General features: G+C 43.7%; 1 protein-coding gene across 5 annotated transcripts in view; it reads right to left on the reverse strand.

The window, feature by feature from the left end:
• The window catches only part of Nvl (nuclear VCP-like), a 56,707-nt gene extending 46,050 nt beyond the window's left edge, over window positions 1–10,657 (reverse strand). For 3 of the 5 annotated variants that reach the window (XM_023710355.1, XM_023710354.1, XM_004626891.2), the window contains exons 1-6: window positions 10,471–10,657; window positions 9,616–9,689; window positions 5,880–5,932; window positions 5,707–5,803; window positions 2,767–2,824; window positions 1,148–1,417 (exon numbers count right to left, since the gene is read on the reverse strand). In XM_023710355.1, coding sequence (XP_023566123.1) covers window positions 1,148–1,417; window positions 2,767–2,824; window positions 5,707–5,803; window positions 5,880–5,932; window positions 9,616–9,689; window positions 10,471–10,527 — 609 coding nt within the window. In that variant the 5' untranslated portion in view covers window positions 10,528–10,657. The remainder of the gene's footprint in view (window positions 1–1,147; window positions 1,418–2,766; window positions 2,825–5,706; window positions 5,804–5,879; window positions 5,933–9,615; window positions 9,690–10,470) is intronic. The other 2 variants (XM_023710353.1, XM_023710351.1) reach the window with 2 other exon arrangements.
• Between the last annotated feature and the right edge of the window lie 3,269 nt (window positions 10,658–13,926).

Raw genomic sequence — 13,926 nt, forward strand, 5'->3', positions numbered from 1 at the left:
GCTGTGCTCTGCCTAAGCAGGCACTTAAGTCAGCTGAGCTATCTGGTTGGTCTGAGATACCTGTTTCAAAATTACAAATTCACATTTTTAAGTCAAATGAGTAACACATGTATTTAAATATAGCATTGTTTCTCTTGTGTGAGAAACCAAAAGCATAAATAAGGAGCATTGGGGATTAGGAAGAAAATATTCAAATGAGAAAGAGGACAAGGGATAGGGAGAGGGAAGGACAGGAAGGGAAAAATGGAAAAAAAAAAAAGTGAAAAAATGAAATGTTTTTCGTAAATAAGAAAAAGAGTTGCAGGGAAGAGGAATGAGGAATAAAAAGAAAAATCAAGATATGCAGAGGTACAAATTCCTACTATGAATGTGATTATTATTTATATCAAAAATATACAAATAAAATTAATTTAAAAAATTAAAGGCGGGGCTGGTGAGATGGCTCAGTGGTCTAAAGTGCCTACTTAGAACAAGCTTAGCAAAGCACAAGGACCGCGGTTCAATCCCCCAGCACCACATGCCAGCCAGCCCCGCCCCCTGGTGGGCTGAGCTGGCCACACACACACACACACACACACACACACACACAAATAAGTAAAAAATTAATTAAAAAAAAACAAATAAAAAATTAAAGGCTATCGAAAAACTTGAAAGGCTATTGAAAAAAATGAGAGGGTGTATGTAGTTCAGTGCAAACAAGTCAGGCTCAACTCCAGGTACCACAGAAAAGGACAGAAAGAAACAGAATAACATTGTGTGCTTATTTTCTGTATCATGAAAGGCAAAGATGGTGACAGGAGTCCACAGAAAGTGCCCTAGATAGAAAACCAAGAACATCCCACATGAGAGAGCTTGGCATCCTAAAACATCAAGAGGCCACTGTGGCTAAAGCAAAGGAAGCAGGTGAAGACAGGAGAAGCAGATAAGATTAAGGCTGTGGGTTCTACTCTCAGCCCCCACCCCCCCGTTTCCAAATGGAAGTCTATTTCATCAGTTAAGAAAGGCTTCAACTAGGCTAGCAATGACAACGTAACACAAAGTGATCAAACTCCTCTGACTTTTGTACAAGTTTTTACTTGATATTACAATTAATGAAAAGCCTGTAACGTACTCCAACTTTGTGGCGCCAGTTTTATTATGAACATACCTGTACCTCAGACATAGGCTTATGATCACTTTTCTCATCAGATGGCTCCATGAAAGAACTGTCTTTCCTTCCATCTGGGGTTCTGTCAATAAACCATCCTCCCTCCAACTCTCTGGCAGGTATCTTCAAAGGAATGGAGCCTGCTTTAAAATTCAGCGGTGGTGTTGGAGCAGTAGATTCTCCTCGCGGCATCTCCAGAGTATTTGAAACAGAATCAGGATGTCCTTTCCGATATAAAGAGAGCAGTGAACTGTTCATGTGGTTTGCTGACTGGAAGAAACATGATTGTAGTGAAAATTACTTAACAGGTATTTGAGATTTCATTTCCTATACTAATCATTTTCTACATTTTGGTTTCAACAAATTCCTTTTGTTATGTTTGCAGTCAGAATGTATAGGTATTCATAGTTAAGATGATATCCAACTAAGCGGTTCTGACTTAAAATGATGTATCCTGGGCTGGGGAGCTAAGTACCTGCCTAGAAAGAGCCAAGGACCTCAGTTCAATCCTTGGTACTGCCCCAATCTGGGTATGCCGTGCCTGCCACTGAAACCAGGTGTGGTGGCTCACACCTGTAATCCCAGCACTGGGGAGGCTGAGACAGGAGGATCATTACAAGTTGGAGTTGTGTAGCAAGACTCAGCACCAAAAAAATAAAGATGAAGGGGGCTGCAGAGATGGCTCAGTAAAATAAGTGCTTGCCTGTCAAGTGCAAGGGCCTGAGTTCAATCCCTGGTTCTGAAAAAAAAAAAAACAAAACAAAAGTATTCCTACCACTATTTCACATTAATGGAGAACCAATTAGTAACTGATTACTAAATAAAATCAAAAGCATGGTTGCTTTTTTAAAAAGCATGAAAATGTGACTGGTAGTGAGAATCACTACTATTCCATCAACTCAGAACTGAATCAAAAACAACTCAGGCAGGAGCCTTTGTTAATAAATTGAAACACTAATTTAGTTAAAAAACAAACAAAAAACTAAGAAATACCTCATCAAGTTATAAGGAAATTATTGCCATACCTGGTTAAATTTATTCATTAGAAATACCAGCTCTTCTATAGAAAACACATGCTTTATTTTTACTATTAATTCCCTTTCTATTTGTTTCTGCCTTATTTTTGAATATTCTTTTCCCACATATAACTAAATATAAACAAATACTAGAAGGATGGTTACTCCAATATTATACATAAATGTTCAATTACTTATTGATAAACACATGCAGGGTCTCTTATTATTAATGAATTTTTTTTAAACATTTATTTATTTATTGTGTGTGTCCCCAGCTCAGCCCACCAGGGGGCGGGGCTGGCTGGCATGTGGTGCTGGGGGATCGAACCGCGGTCCCTGTGCTTTGCTAAGCTTGTTCTGAGTCAAGTAGGTGCTTTAGACCACTGAGCCATCTCGCCAGTCCCATAAAACTACAATTTTTTTTTTTTTTTTTTTTTTTTTTTGCAGTACAGGGGGATTGAACTCAGGACTTTGTGCTTGCCAGGCAAGCACTTATTCTACTGAGCCATCTCCCTGGCCCTATTATTAATGAATTTTTCCCAAGAGGGGAACATGACGACTTTTTTAGATAATCAAAATGGGCCCAGTAAATATCTGGCTTACCTGTGGATCTATGTAATCTTCTGCATTCGAATCACCATCAGAAGAGCTTTTAGTACACCTCAGCAAAAAGAGAAAATGTTTTGAAGGCTTTTCTCCTGCAATAAATTACTGTCTAAAACAAGAATAGTAAAGCAAATACTATGGTGATTAAAAGTCCAAGCTTTGGAAGCAAAGAAACTTGGGTTCAAAAAAAAAAACACACCCAACCCCAGCTGAGTGTGGCGGTGTACTCCTGTAATCACAGCACTTGGGATGTTGAGGCAAGAGGATCACCCTTGCCAGCTTCGAGAGTCTGGGGCAGCTTGGGCTACATAGTGAGTTCAAGGCCAGCCTGAACTACATAGTAGGGGTCCATCTAAAAAGACCACACAGACATATACATCCACACCCCTGAACACCTAACAACTACAAAATGATACTACCTATCTGTTCTATATAAAAGATAAATCTGCCAGGTGTGGTGGCACATGCCAGTAATCCTAGCAGTTGGGAGGCTGAGGCAGGAAGATCACTATGAATTCGAGGCCAGCCTGGGGTGCTTAAGTGAAAGCAAGGTCAGCTTCCACCACACAGTAAGTCCTTGTCTCAATTTAATGTATTTAGTACGGGGTCCATAGGGTCTCACTACACAGATCAGACTCGTAGTGATCCTCCTGTTTTCAGCCTCCCAAGTACTAGGATTACAGGCCCACAACACCACACCCAATCTCAATCGCAGACTCAGCACGCCATGGGCCGGCATGGTTTGTAGTGCCAGAGATTGAACCCCAGTCCATGCGCCTGCCTAAGCAAGCGCTTTAATCCACTGAGTTATCTGGCCGGCCCTTCAATTTGAAAGAAAAGAAAAACAAAAAACAAGGGTTGGGGATCTAGTTCAGCAGCATAGTCCCTGCCTGGCAAGTACAAGGTCATAAGTTCGATTCTCAGTATGTATGTATGTACATATGTATAAATTAAACAAAAATAATTCGGTGAGTTGGCCCACTTTCAAATATTCTCTGCTTGTCTATTATCTATCTGTCCTCTTTCTCTTTCCCTTTGAAATAAATCACTTAAAGAAGAATTGCTAAAAAAACTTCAGAGAAATTAAAATATCACCCACACAAAGAACTGGACATAAACGGTGTTAGCATATTTTTGTAATAGTCAAGTATTGGAAGCAATTCAATAGTCCCACCACACAAATGAATTTAAAAAATTGTAGCATATCCATTAGATACCAATAAAAACCAATGAAGTAGGAAACCAGATAGCTCAGTGGATTAAAGCACCTGCTGGTCTCACCCCCGCCCCTCGTGCCCACTGAGGTAGTGACTGGGCGTGGTGGCGCACACCTATAGTCCCAGCACTTGGGAGGCAGAAAACAGAAGGAACACTATGAGTCAGATCTGTATAGTTAGACTCTGTAGACCCTGTACTAAATACAGTTAAACACACACACACACACACACACACACGCACCAATGAAGTACTAAGACATGCAACGATCCTGATGGATTTCAAATCATGCTAGGGGAAAGATTCTAAAAATATATATTATATGATTCCATTTATACAAAATTTTAGAAAACACCAAAGCATTTTAAGCTATCAAAAACCAAAATAAATCAATGCATTATCTGGAAATGGAGATTGAGGGGAAGAAGGAATCTTTGGGGTGTTGACAGAAATGTTCAGCCTCCTGTGATGAATAGTTTAATGAGCATATACATGTAAAAAGCATCAATCTGCTTACATTTAAAATGTATAGCTTATTCTACATTAACTACACCTGAGTAAAATTATTTGAAAACCCTTATTATTTTTTTTTTCTTTTTTTTTGGGAACCCGGGATTGAACTCAGACCCTTGTGTTTGTCAAGGAAGCACTTATTCCACTGAGCCATCTCCCTGGCCCCCAAATTTTTTTTTTTTGGCAGAACTGGGGATTGAACTCAGGCCCTTGCGCTTTCCAGGGAAGCGCTTATTCTGCTAAGCCATCTCCCCGGCCCTCCTTATTATTTCTTAAACAAGATCAACAGGCACCTACTAATATATCTGCCATTGTATCAAGGCAGAGAAAAGGTAATGAAATGCTATCAGCAATTTTAAAAAAAGTAAAAAAATTCCATGTCATATGATACGTGTACTTCAGGCTGGTCTTGAACTCACTATGTAGTCTAGGTTGGCTTCAACCTTGCTGCCATCCTCTTGCCTTATCCTCCCAAGTGCTGGGATTACAAACATGTGCCACCACACCTGGCAAAAAATATTTTTAATAAGCTAAGGACTCACTACATTGGGTGTCTAAAATATTCTAACAAAAGCAATAGCATCTCTATTCACTCCTGAAGGCCAAGTGAGATGTTTGTAAATAAAGAAATACTTAAGTTACACAAAAGTGAACACATAAAGTCACAAAGAAATAGTGTAATGTCTTTGGGGAACACCAAGTATTCAACATGGCTGGAAGAAAGGACTCGGAGAGGGAGGTCAGCCGTGCTATCCAAAGGGCCAGCCAGATAGCTCATCAGATTAAGGCGCCTGCTTAGGCAGGCACAGGGACCAGGGTTTGACTGCTGGCATGCTATGCGTGCTGGCCACCCTAGGGGGTGCATTAAAACTGCGACTGAGACTGAGTGTGGTAGCACGAGGCTGTAATCCCAGGGCTTGGGAGGCTGAAAAACAAGAATCACTACAAGTGTGATCCGTGTAGTAAGACCCCGTAGAGCCTGCACAACATATATATACATATATATATATATAAAAGAAATGTTATCCAAGGATTTGTTCACAAATGTCACTGAAAATTTATAGATACGAATAGGAAAAATATTTGTGACAACTACTGTAATAAAATTTGTAGAACTTTTTCCCCCAGTATGGACTATGGTAGAAAACGGATGCTTTTAGAAAAAGGAATGTTTTTTTGGGGGGGATCAATCCATTTTGTGCAACTTACTCGTCATCCTCTGTGCCTTGTCTCACTCTTTTTGTCAGATGCTCATCTTCTAATTTGGCAAGATCCTTAAACTCCTCGCTGCTAATTATGTTAAACACTAAAACAAACAAACAAGCCATGAACTAATAGTTTTTTCTATTTCTGATAATTTGCTCTAACACTGAAGGACTCACCTTTTTCGACCTGAATCCTAAAAGCATTCCTTTTTCTTCTACCATAGTCCACACTGAAAGAAAAACAAACAAACAAACAAACAAACAAAAAACAGATTTAAGTACAGTGGTTTCCACCAGTATTTTTCATTAAGCCTATTAATGATATAAAATTGCAAAAATATTTAACTGTCACTGTTCATTGGCCATGAACCTTTCTCAAGACAGCTTGTGAGTTTCTATTTTTACTTTTTAAAAATTTTTCTGCTTGTTTCTTTGAATGCTTTTATTTTGAAATTTCAAGCCTATTAAGATTTTTAAAGAAATAATGCAATGAATATTCATGCTTTTAACCTATACTCTCAAATTATTAACATTTTGGCACATTCACTTTAGTTCTGTCTTCATGTAAAGACTACTGTTGGGAAAAAAAAAAAAAAAAAAGGGGCCGGGGAGATGGCTCAGTGGAATAAGCGCTTCCCTGGCAAGCGCAAGGGCCTGAGTTCGATCCCTGGTTCCGCAAAATAAAAAAAAGAAAAAAGAGAAAAGAAAAAAGAAAAAAAAAAAAGACTACTGTTGGGCAGTCATCTGAATCTTAGAAATATATACTTCACCTCAAAAAACCCCTGTTTCTCTGCAGAAAAAGGAATTTACATAGCCACAATATGACAGAGACCACTATAAAGTGGCTCTGAGCAGGATTTATGTTAACCAACTGGTTTTTCATGTTTACTTATGTGTCTGCCCAAGACCCAGGCCCCTGTTCTGGAGATAGGCAGAGGACTTACATAAGTGAACCTGAGTCACCAGTTCCCCTGTAATGGCAGGTGAGGCTGGGAAGTCTCAAAGGACAAGACAAGGCCACAGCTAAAGACTCCTGGCCCCACCTCAGTTAGCTTGCTGCAGGTATCTCACTCCTGTGGTGAAAGCCTTTGTGAACATAATCAGCCCTACTCAGATTTCTGCATCTTCTTCAGTATTCCCTCCTTTGTCTGATAACATAATAAATGGTCTGCCTCAAGAAGTTCTTGGTCTTACCCCAGAGAATCTTCAATTCTATGAGAGAGTTCTGATCCTGAAATCACATCTGTCTCACTTATTTAAGCCTTCACATCCACTTTTTTAGGAGACTGTAGGCCTCATCAGTCTGCAATCACTAAAGGATAACATTAACTCAATTAACAGTCTATTTAGGGGCTGGTGAGATGGCTCAGTGGTCTAAAGCACCTACTTAGAACAAGCTTAGCAAAGCACAGGGACCACGGTTCAATCCCCCAGCACCACATGCCAGCCAGCCCCGCCCCCTGGTGGCTGAGTTGGCCACACACACACACACACACACACACACACACACACACAAAAAAAAACAAAAACCAGTCTATTTAGACCAAGCAAGAAATTTAAGATTGAAGGGCTGGGGAGATGGCTCAGTGGAATAAGTGCTTCCCTGGCAAGCACAAGGGCCTGAGTTCAATCTCGCCAGAAAAAAAAAAAAAAGAAAAAGAAATTTAAGATTGATAAAAACTAATTTATAGCCCAATTTGTCCCCAGGCCTGCTGTTGCATGCTTGTAGTCCCAGCACTCTGGAGGCTAATGCAGGGGATCACTGGAGTTTGAGGCCAGCTTTGACTATATATATACTGAGACATTCCCCCCCCCCCAACCTTTTGGTCTGAGCCCCATCATCCAGTAATTTGCCAAACGGATGAATACAAAGGGAGGGGAACCTTTTATATGTCCTCTAGGCCTTTTAGAAAATATGGGGTTGTTCTTTTGGCCACATACCTATGAATCTACAAAAATGACGATACTGTAGACATTAAGGCAACTGGTGAGTAATGTGCAAAAAGGAAAGCCACACAAACAGGAAGAGTCTACAATGTTACCCAGCATGCTATTGACATTGCCGTAAACAAGGAAGTTAAGGGCAGGAGGATTAATGTATGTATTGAGTATATTAAATACTCAAAGAATGGAGAAAGCTTCCCAAAACGTGTCACGGAAAATGATCAGAAAAAGGAAGCCAATGAGAAAGGTACTGGGGGTTGGCCAAATAGCTCAGTGGATTAAAGCACCTGCAGGCAGCCTCAGGGGCCAGGTTTCTATCCCTGGGCCTGCCATGCCAGCCACGCCCTCGGGACATGCTGAGATGTCAATTGAGACTGGGTGTGGTGGCCTGTGCCTATAATCCCAGCTCTTGGGAGGATGTCAACAGGAGAATCACTACAAGTGCAATCTAGTAGTGAGACCCTGAACACCCTGTAGATCCTTTCCTAAATATAGGAGAGAAAGAGAGAGAAAAAGAGAAAGAAAGAGAAAGAAAGAGAAAAAGGGAGAAAGGAAGAGAGAAAGAGAGAGATACATACATACATCCCTGGGTTCAAGTGATGCACCAGCCTGCCCCACCCAGAGAAGAACACTTTAAGAGAACCAACATGAAGGACCTGAGTTGTTGGAGCCTCTTTGCTATGAATTTATGGCATAAGATAGAGATGGAGCTCTGCCACTCAGCACCTAATTGGCACCTAAGGATTCTAGGCCTCACTTACATAAAAACTCATCCAGTGGTTAAGGATGGCTTTTTTTTTTTTTTTTTGGCAGAACCAGGGATTCAACTCAGGCCCTTGTGCTTGCCCGGGAAGCACTTATTCCAATGAGCCATCTCCCCAGCCCCAAGATGGCTTTCTTAACTGAACAAGTGTGTGGTACCTTTACCTCATAGACAAATATTTAGCGCAGATTTTCATTCTACCTAGTTAATTGTGTCAGGTCTTTCCTCTTCAGTGTTTTATTGCTGAAAGACATTGCCGACGTATTGTACAAGCATATACCCAAATAACCAAATATTTACATTGACTTAAAGACCCTGTAAATCAAGGGAAAAAGATGTATAAAAATAAATGGGAATCACTTCAGTTAAATAAATGGAAGTCCATTTCAGTTAAATGAACTGTTTAAAGCACCAAACCCTTTCACACAATTTATCAAATTGTTCACCCAAAATATTGGATTTTCAAGGGCTTTGAGACCGGGATCTCACTATGCAGTTCAGGATGTGCTTGAGCACACTTTGCAGCATAGGCAGTCTCAAACTCTCAATGATCCTCTTACCTCACCCTCCCCAGTGCTGGGATTATATTCCTGTGCCACCACACTTGACTAGATTTTTAAGTATTAATGCAGGGTCCAGTAAAGAGTCTCCTTTAGGGCTAAGGAGATGACTCAGTAGAATAAGCACTTCCTTGGCAAGTGCAAGAGTCTGAGTTCAATCCTCCGTTCCGCAAAAAAAAAAAAAAAAAAGTCTCCTTTAATTGATAATAATCTTTCTACCTCTTCCGTGACACTTGACATTTCTGAAGAGTTCCAGCCAGCTAGGACATGAAAATGTTCCTCAGTCCACATTTACCTTACATTTCTTTGTTATTTAATTCAAGTTAAAAGTGCTCAAAGGTGGGGCTGGGGAGATGGCTCTGGGGCCTGGGAGAGGGCTCAGTAGGATAAGCGCTTCAATCCCCGGTTCCACCAAACAAAAAAAAAAGTGCTCAAAGGAAAAAGTGTCCATCCCCAAAGTGAAAAGGATAGCATATTGCATACAACAGTTTTTGTAAACACCAATGAAACAGAACTGAGTTCCAACCTTATGGACTGAGGCCAACACCAGCGGCCACTGATATCAACGTGAAATTTAAGCAGCACCAAAACTTTTTAAATGGTAGCAGTGGGAGGGTGCAAGGATCTGGAAACCACGTTACTTTACCTGTACATTCTTTGCAAATCAGATGCTAAGACTCCAGTGTCCACATATTTGCCACATCTATTCCTGGCGAGGTACTAAAAATATGATAAACACAAAACAATGTTTCAAACCTGATTTTAGTCAAGAGGCTACTCAAACACATTATGCGAGCATCACTTACAAAGTATACCGAGACCATCAATAAAAGCCACCAAACAATTGTCAAATCGGCCAGGAATCAGAGAAATTCAGCTCTGTCCATCACCCTGACAACAGAATTTAACACCTGGACACTTCCTAGGTGGTCCACGCTCCCAACCCCAACCGACAGCGGCAAGCGCGGACACCCGATTTCAGAAACTGCAGCACTTGAGACAAGCAGCTTGTCATTAAATTGCTTTAGGGGCCGGGGAGATGGTTCAGTAGAATAAGCGCTGGCCTGGCAAGCGCAAGGGCCTGAGTTCAATCCCTGGTTCCGAAAAAAAAAATTGCTTTTCTAGCGAGGCTACATTTTTTCAAAAACTTGATCTTTAAAGGGTGCCACGGTAATAAGCAAGCATTCTACGAACACCAGCGCAGAGCAGGCGCTGGCCGGGGCCGGGGCCGGCTCCGGCTCCGAGTCCCGGCAGCTGCGCTCCAGGAGGGCCGAGCAAGCCGGCATTCCTTCCACCTGTGCAGTGCTCACGCAGGTGCAGCTACCTGACCCACTCGCTCGGCCGCTCGCCCTCGCGCAGGAAGGGCCCCAACGGGTGCTCAAGGCTTCCGGCCTCCCACACCACAAAACAAAGGACCGGAAGCCGAAGAACACGGAGCGCGAGGCTGAGCTGCGCCCCCGCCCCCAGGCCCACCGTCGCCCAGGCCGTCGGCGGCTCTCACCTGCACCACCCGCTGCTTCAGCCTGCGGTCCACCATCGCCCCCAGCCGGGGCCGCATGGCGCCAGGACCCGCCTCCTCACGCCGACCCGCGCGCCCACGCGGCCGGGGTCCGCGCCGTCTGCAGCCGCTCACCGTGGGTCTCTCCAGCCCGCGCGAAGCAGCGCCAACAACCGAAGGATTCGCGGGCTCCGCCGCCCTCAGCGCACGGCCGGAAGTGGCCTCAAAGCGCTCGCCCCGCCCACCTCACGCACTTCCGCGTCTCCGGTCGTCCCCGGAAGTGGCTTCAGGATACGCCCCCCGGCTTCCGGCTGCAGAGCGCTCTTCGGCAGTTTCCCGCCTCGGCCACCGGAAGTAGTCTGGGACCGTTCCTCCGCCTAGGCTGGGCGTGGCGCTCGTCTTGCAACGGAAGTGCGCGAAGGAGAAGGCGACTGCAGCAGAAGGGGCGGGCCTTGAGCCACGGGCGGGCTCCGGGGGCGACGTTGCTTTGAATGACCAACTTTATTGCTGCGCTCCGGGCGCACACGGCCACGGCTTGTGCTGGCCAGCGTCCCTGGGCGCTGTCGGTTCCCACGCGGGCCGGTTTGCCCAGAAAAGGAAGGAGGTTACCCGGAGGACTAGACCGTGTCTCTGCTTTTAGACCTTATCTGATCTTATGCTGTGATTAACAGATCATTTTGTTTTGCTTTTGGAGGGGCGTGTTGAAACAGGAGCTTGCCACGTGGTTAAGGGTGGCCTCGGACTTGTGGCGCTCCTCCTCCGCAGCCTCCGCGGTGCGGAGATGGCGCGCCCGGCGTCGAGGCTGGCGGCAGTTCTCACCTGCAAGTTACTAGGCTGGGCAATGCCAGCAGGCTATGTCCTGTGTGGATGCTGCGGGTTGGCTCGGGTTCTGGCATCTGGTCTGCCCTTGTCACTTACAGTTTCTTGTCCTTCTCGCTAAACCGCTCCAAGCTGGACAGTGAATTAGACAGACTCCCCGGGGACAGCGGGGAAGTGGCGCAAACGAGAGCGCGCAGGCCGGAGAGAGCTCGGGCATAAGTGCCTGCTGGCCGGCACAAGGTCGCGAGTTTGATCCCGGCTACCAAAGAAAAGAAAAAGACGAGAGTACATGTCACAGATTATTTTTTCCCAGACGTATTTTATTAAATTTTAAAATTGGCCTATTTATAGAAAAGATGGAGACCGAGGTTTCTGAAGTTAAATTACTTTTATTTATTCTACTTGATAGAAACTAACAACTCAGTATTGTAACCCAGTTTTTGTTTGTTTGTTTGTTTGTTTGTTTGGTGGAACGGAGGATTGAACTCAGGCCCTGGAGCTTGCCAGGGAAGTTCTTGTTCCACTAAGCCATCTCCCTGGCCCCCAAAGGTATATTTTTTTGTGGCACTGGGGATTGAACTCAGGACCCTGCGCTTGCCAGGCAAGTACTTATTCTACTGAGCTATCTCTCCCGCCCCTTGTAACCCTTTTTAACAGGACTGCACCCCACAAACCTATCATGAATACAATGAAAATCATGTTTGGGGCTATTTGATCTTTTATTCTGCAAATATTGTCTACTGTGTACCCCTTACTTCACTGAAGTCTTAAAAGACAGTAGCGGCCAGCATTTGCAGCCCTGAGAGTTTATACTGTAGGAGGGTCAGGAGATGGTGAGACAAGAAACAGGTAAGTTATAGTAATGGTTAAGGGATGAGCACTCACAGTGCATGGAGCAGCAGCATTTGCAGACTTGCAGTAGGTAATTGTTACGGAAATGGATGAAAGTTGCAAAGTCAGTACTGTACTATAACAAAGAATCCATAATTCAATTATTATTTTTTAAAATTTTATTTGTGTGTGTGTGTGTGTGTGGCCAGCTCAGCCCACCAGGGGGCGGGGCTGGCTGGCATGTAGTGCTGGGGGATTGAACCGTGGTCCCTGTGCTTTGCTAAGCTTGTTCTAAGTAGGTGCTTTAGACCATTGAGCCATCTCACCAGCCCATAATTCAATTATTTTTTAAAAATTACAGTATAGTACTGAAGGTTGAATTCAGGGCTTTTACACTAATATACATCTCCAGCCCTTGTTTTTATATTTTATTTTGAAACAGTGCCTAAGTCATAAGCTGATCAGTGTTTGGGCAGCTTGCCCTTTTCGGTTTTTGTGACACTGTCTCCCCAGCCCAAGCGGACCTCACATGTGTGGTCCCTCAGCCTCCTGAGTGCTGGATTACAGGCATGCACCACCATGCTCAACTTGGTTGCCGCCCTTTTCTGTCTTATGAGTAATGCTGTTGTGAACATTTGTTGCTATGTTTTTCAGCAGATGTGTTTTTCATTCTCAGGGATATAGCTAGTTCAGTTCAGTGTTTAACTTCTCTCCCTCCCTTCTCTCCTTCCTCCTTTCTTTGTGAGACAAGGTCTTGCCATGTAGTCCAGACTGGCCATGAACCCTGTTGGCAGCCCAACTGACCTTGAACTTAAATCCTCCTCAGCCTCCCAAATGGTGGGATCACCCTGCCTGGCAACACCAACCTTTTGAGGAGCCACCAGACTGTTTTCCATGTCAGCTGTACCAATTTATACTTACGTAACTGTCGGCTCTGATAGCTGTGTTTTGCTGTATAATTATAGCCATCAGAGTGGAAGTGAAGTTACAATCATTGAGATTTTGAATTGCATGTTCAAAAAGTTTATTTCTTTTTCCTGTCTCTTATTTCTTCCTTTCTTTTTTTCCCTTCAAGCCTAGGGCTTCCCACTGAGCTAATTTCCAGCCCTTTAATTTAATTTAATTTAATTTAATTTTTTTATTTTAAGACAGCATCGCCCTAAGTCAGTAAATTGCCTAGGCTGGGGTTCCATTTATAAACTTTCTGAGTTCTGGCATTATAGATGTGCACCACCATGCTTTCCTGATTTACTGGTGTTGTTTCAATGTTTAGAGACAGGGTCTCACTATATACTCAGATTAACCTCTGTTATGGTGTGTGTCTAGGTGTCCCCCCCGAGCCTCATGCAGTCTTGGGGCAGCTTCTGGAGTTTGTGACTGATTGTTGTGGGTGTGGATGCTGCACCTGCTCTGGGGCAGGTAATTTGCATTTCAATGTAAGGAGGAGAGAGAAGCTAGTGGCTTGAGCTGCTGCTACCCCTCCCTTGTGCTTTTGCTCTTTGCTGCCGCCTTGAAAGGTTGCCCTCTGCTATGTGCCGCTCTGCCTTGGAGCCAGCTGAGTATGGACTGAAGCCTCCAGTAACTGTGAGCTAAATAAACCTTTCCTTCCTTCATTTTGAGTGTCGGGTATTTGTCCCAGCAATGAGAGAAGAGTAACTAAGATAGCCTCAAACTTGTGGCAGCCCCCCTGCCTCAGCCTTCCAAATACTGGACTTACAGGTGTGAGGCATAGCACCAGTAAATGGTTGTTAATCCTGCCCATTTTCTTCTCCCCATCTTCATAATCCCCCTAGGTTTAAAAAAAAAAAA

Source organism: Octodon degus, unplaced genomic scaffold (assembly GCF_000260255.1).
Source record: "Octodon degus isolate 3935 unplaced genomic scaffold, OctDeg1.0 scaffold00017, whole genome shotgun sequence".
Lineage (NCBI taxonomy): Eukaryota > Metazoa > Chordata > Mammalia > Rodentia > Octodontidae > Octodon > Octodon degus.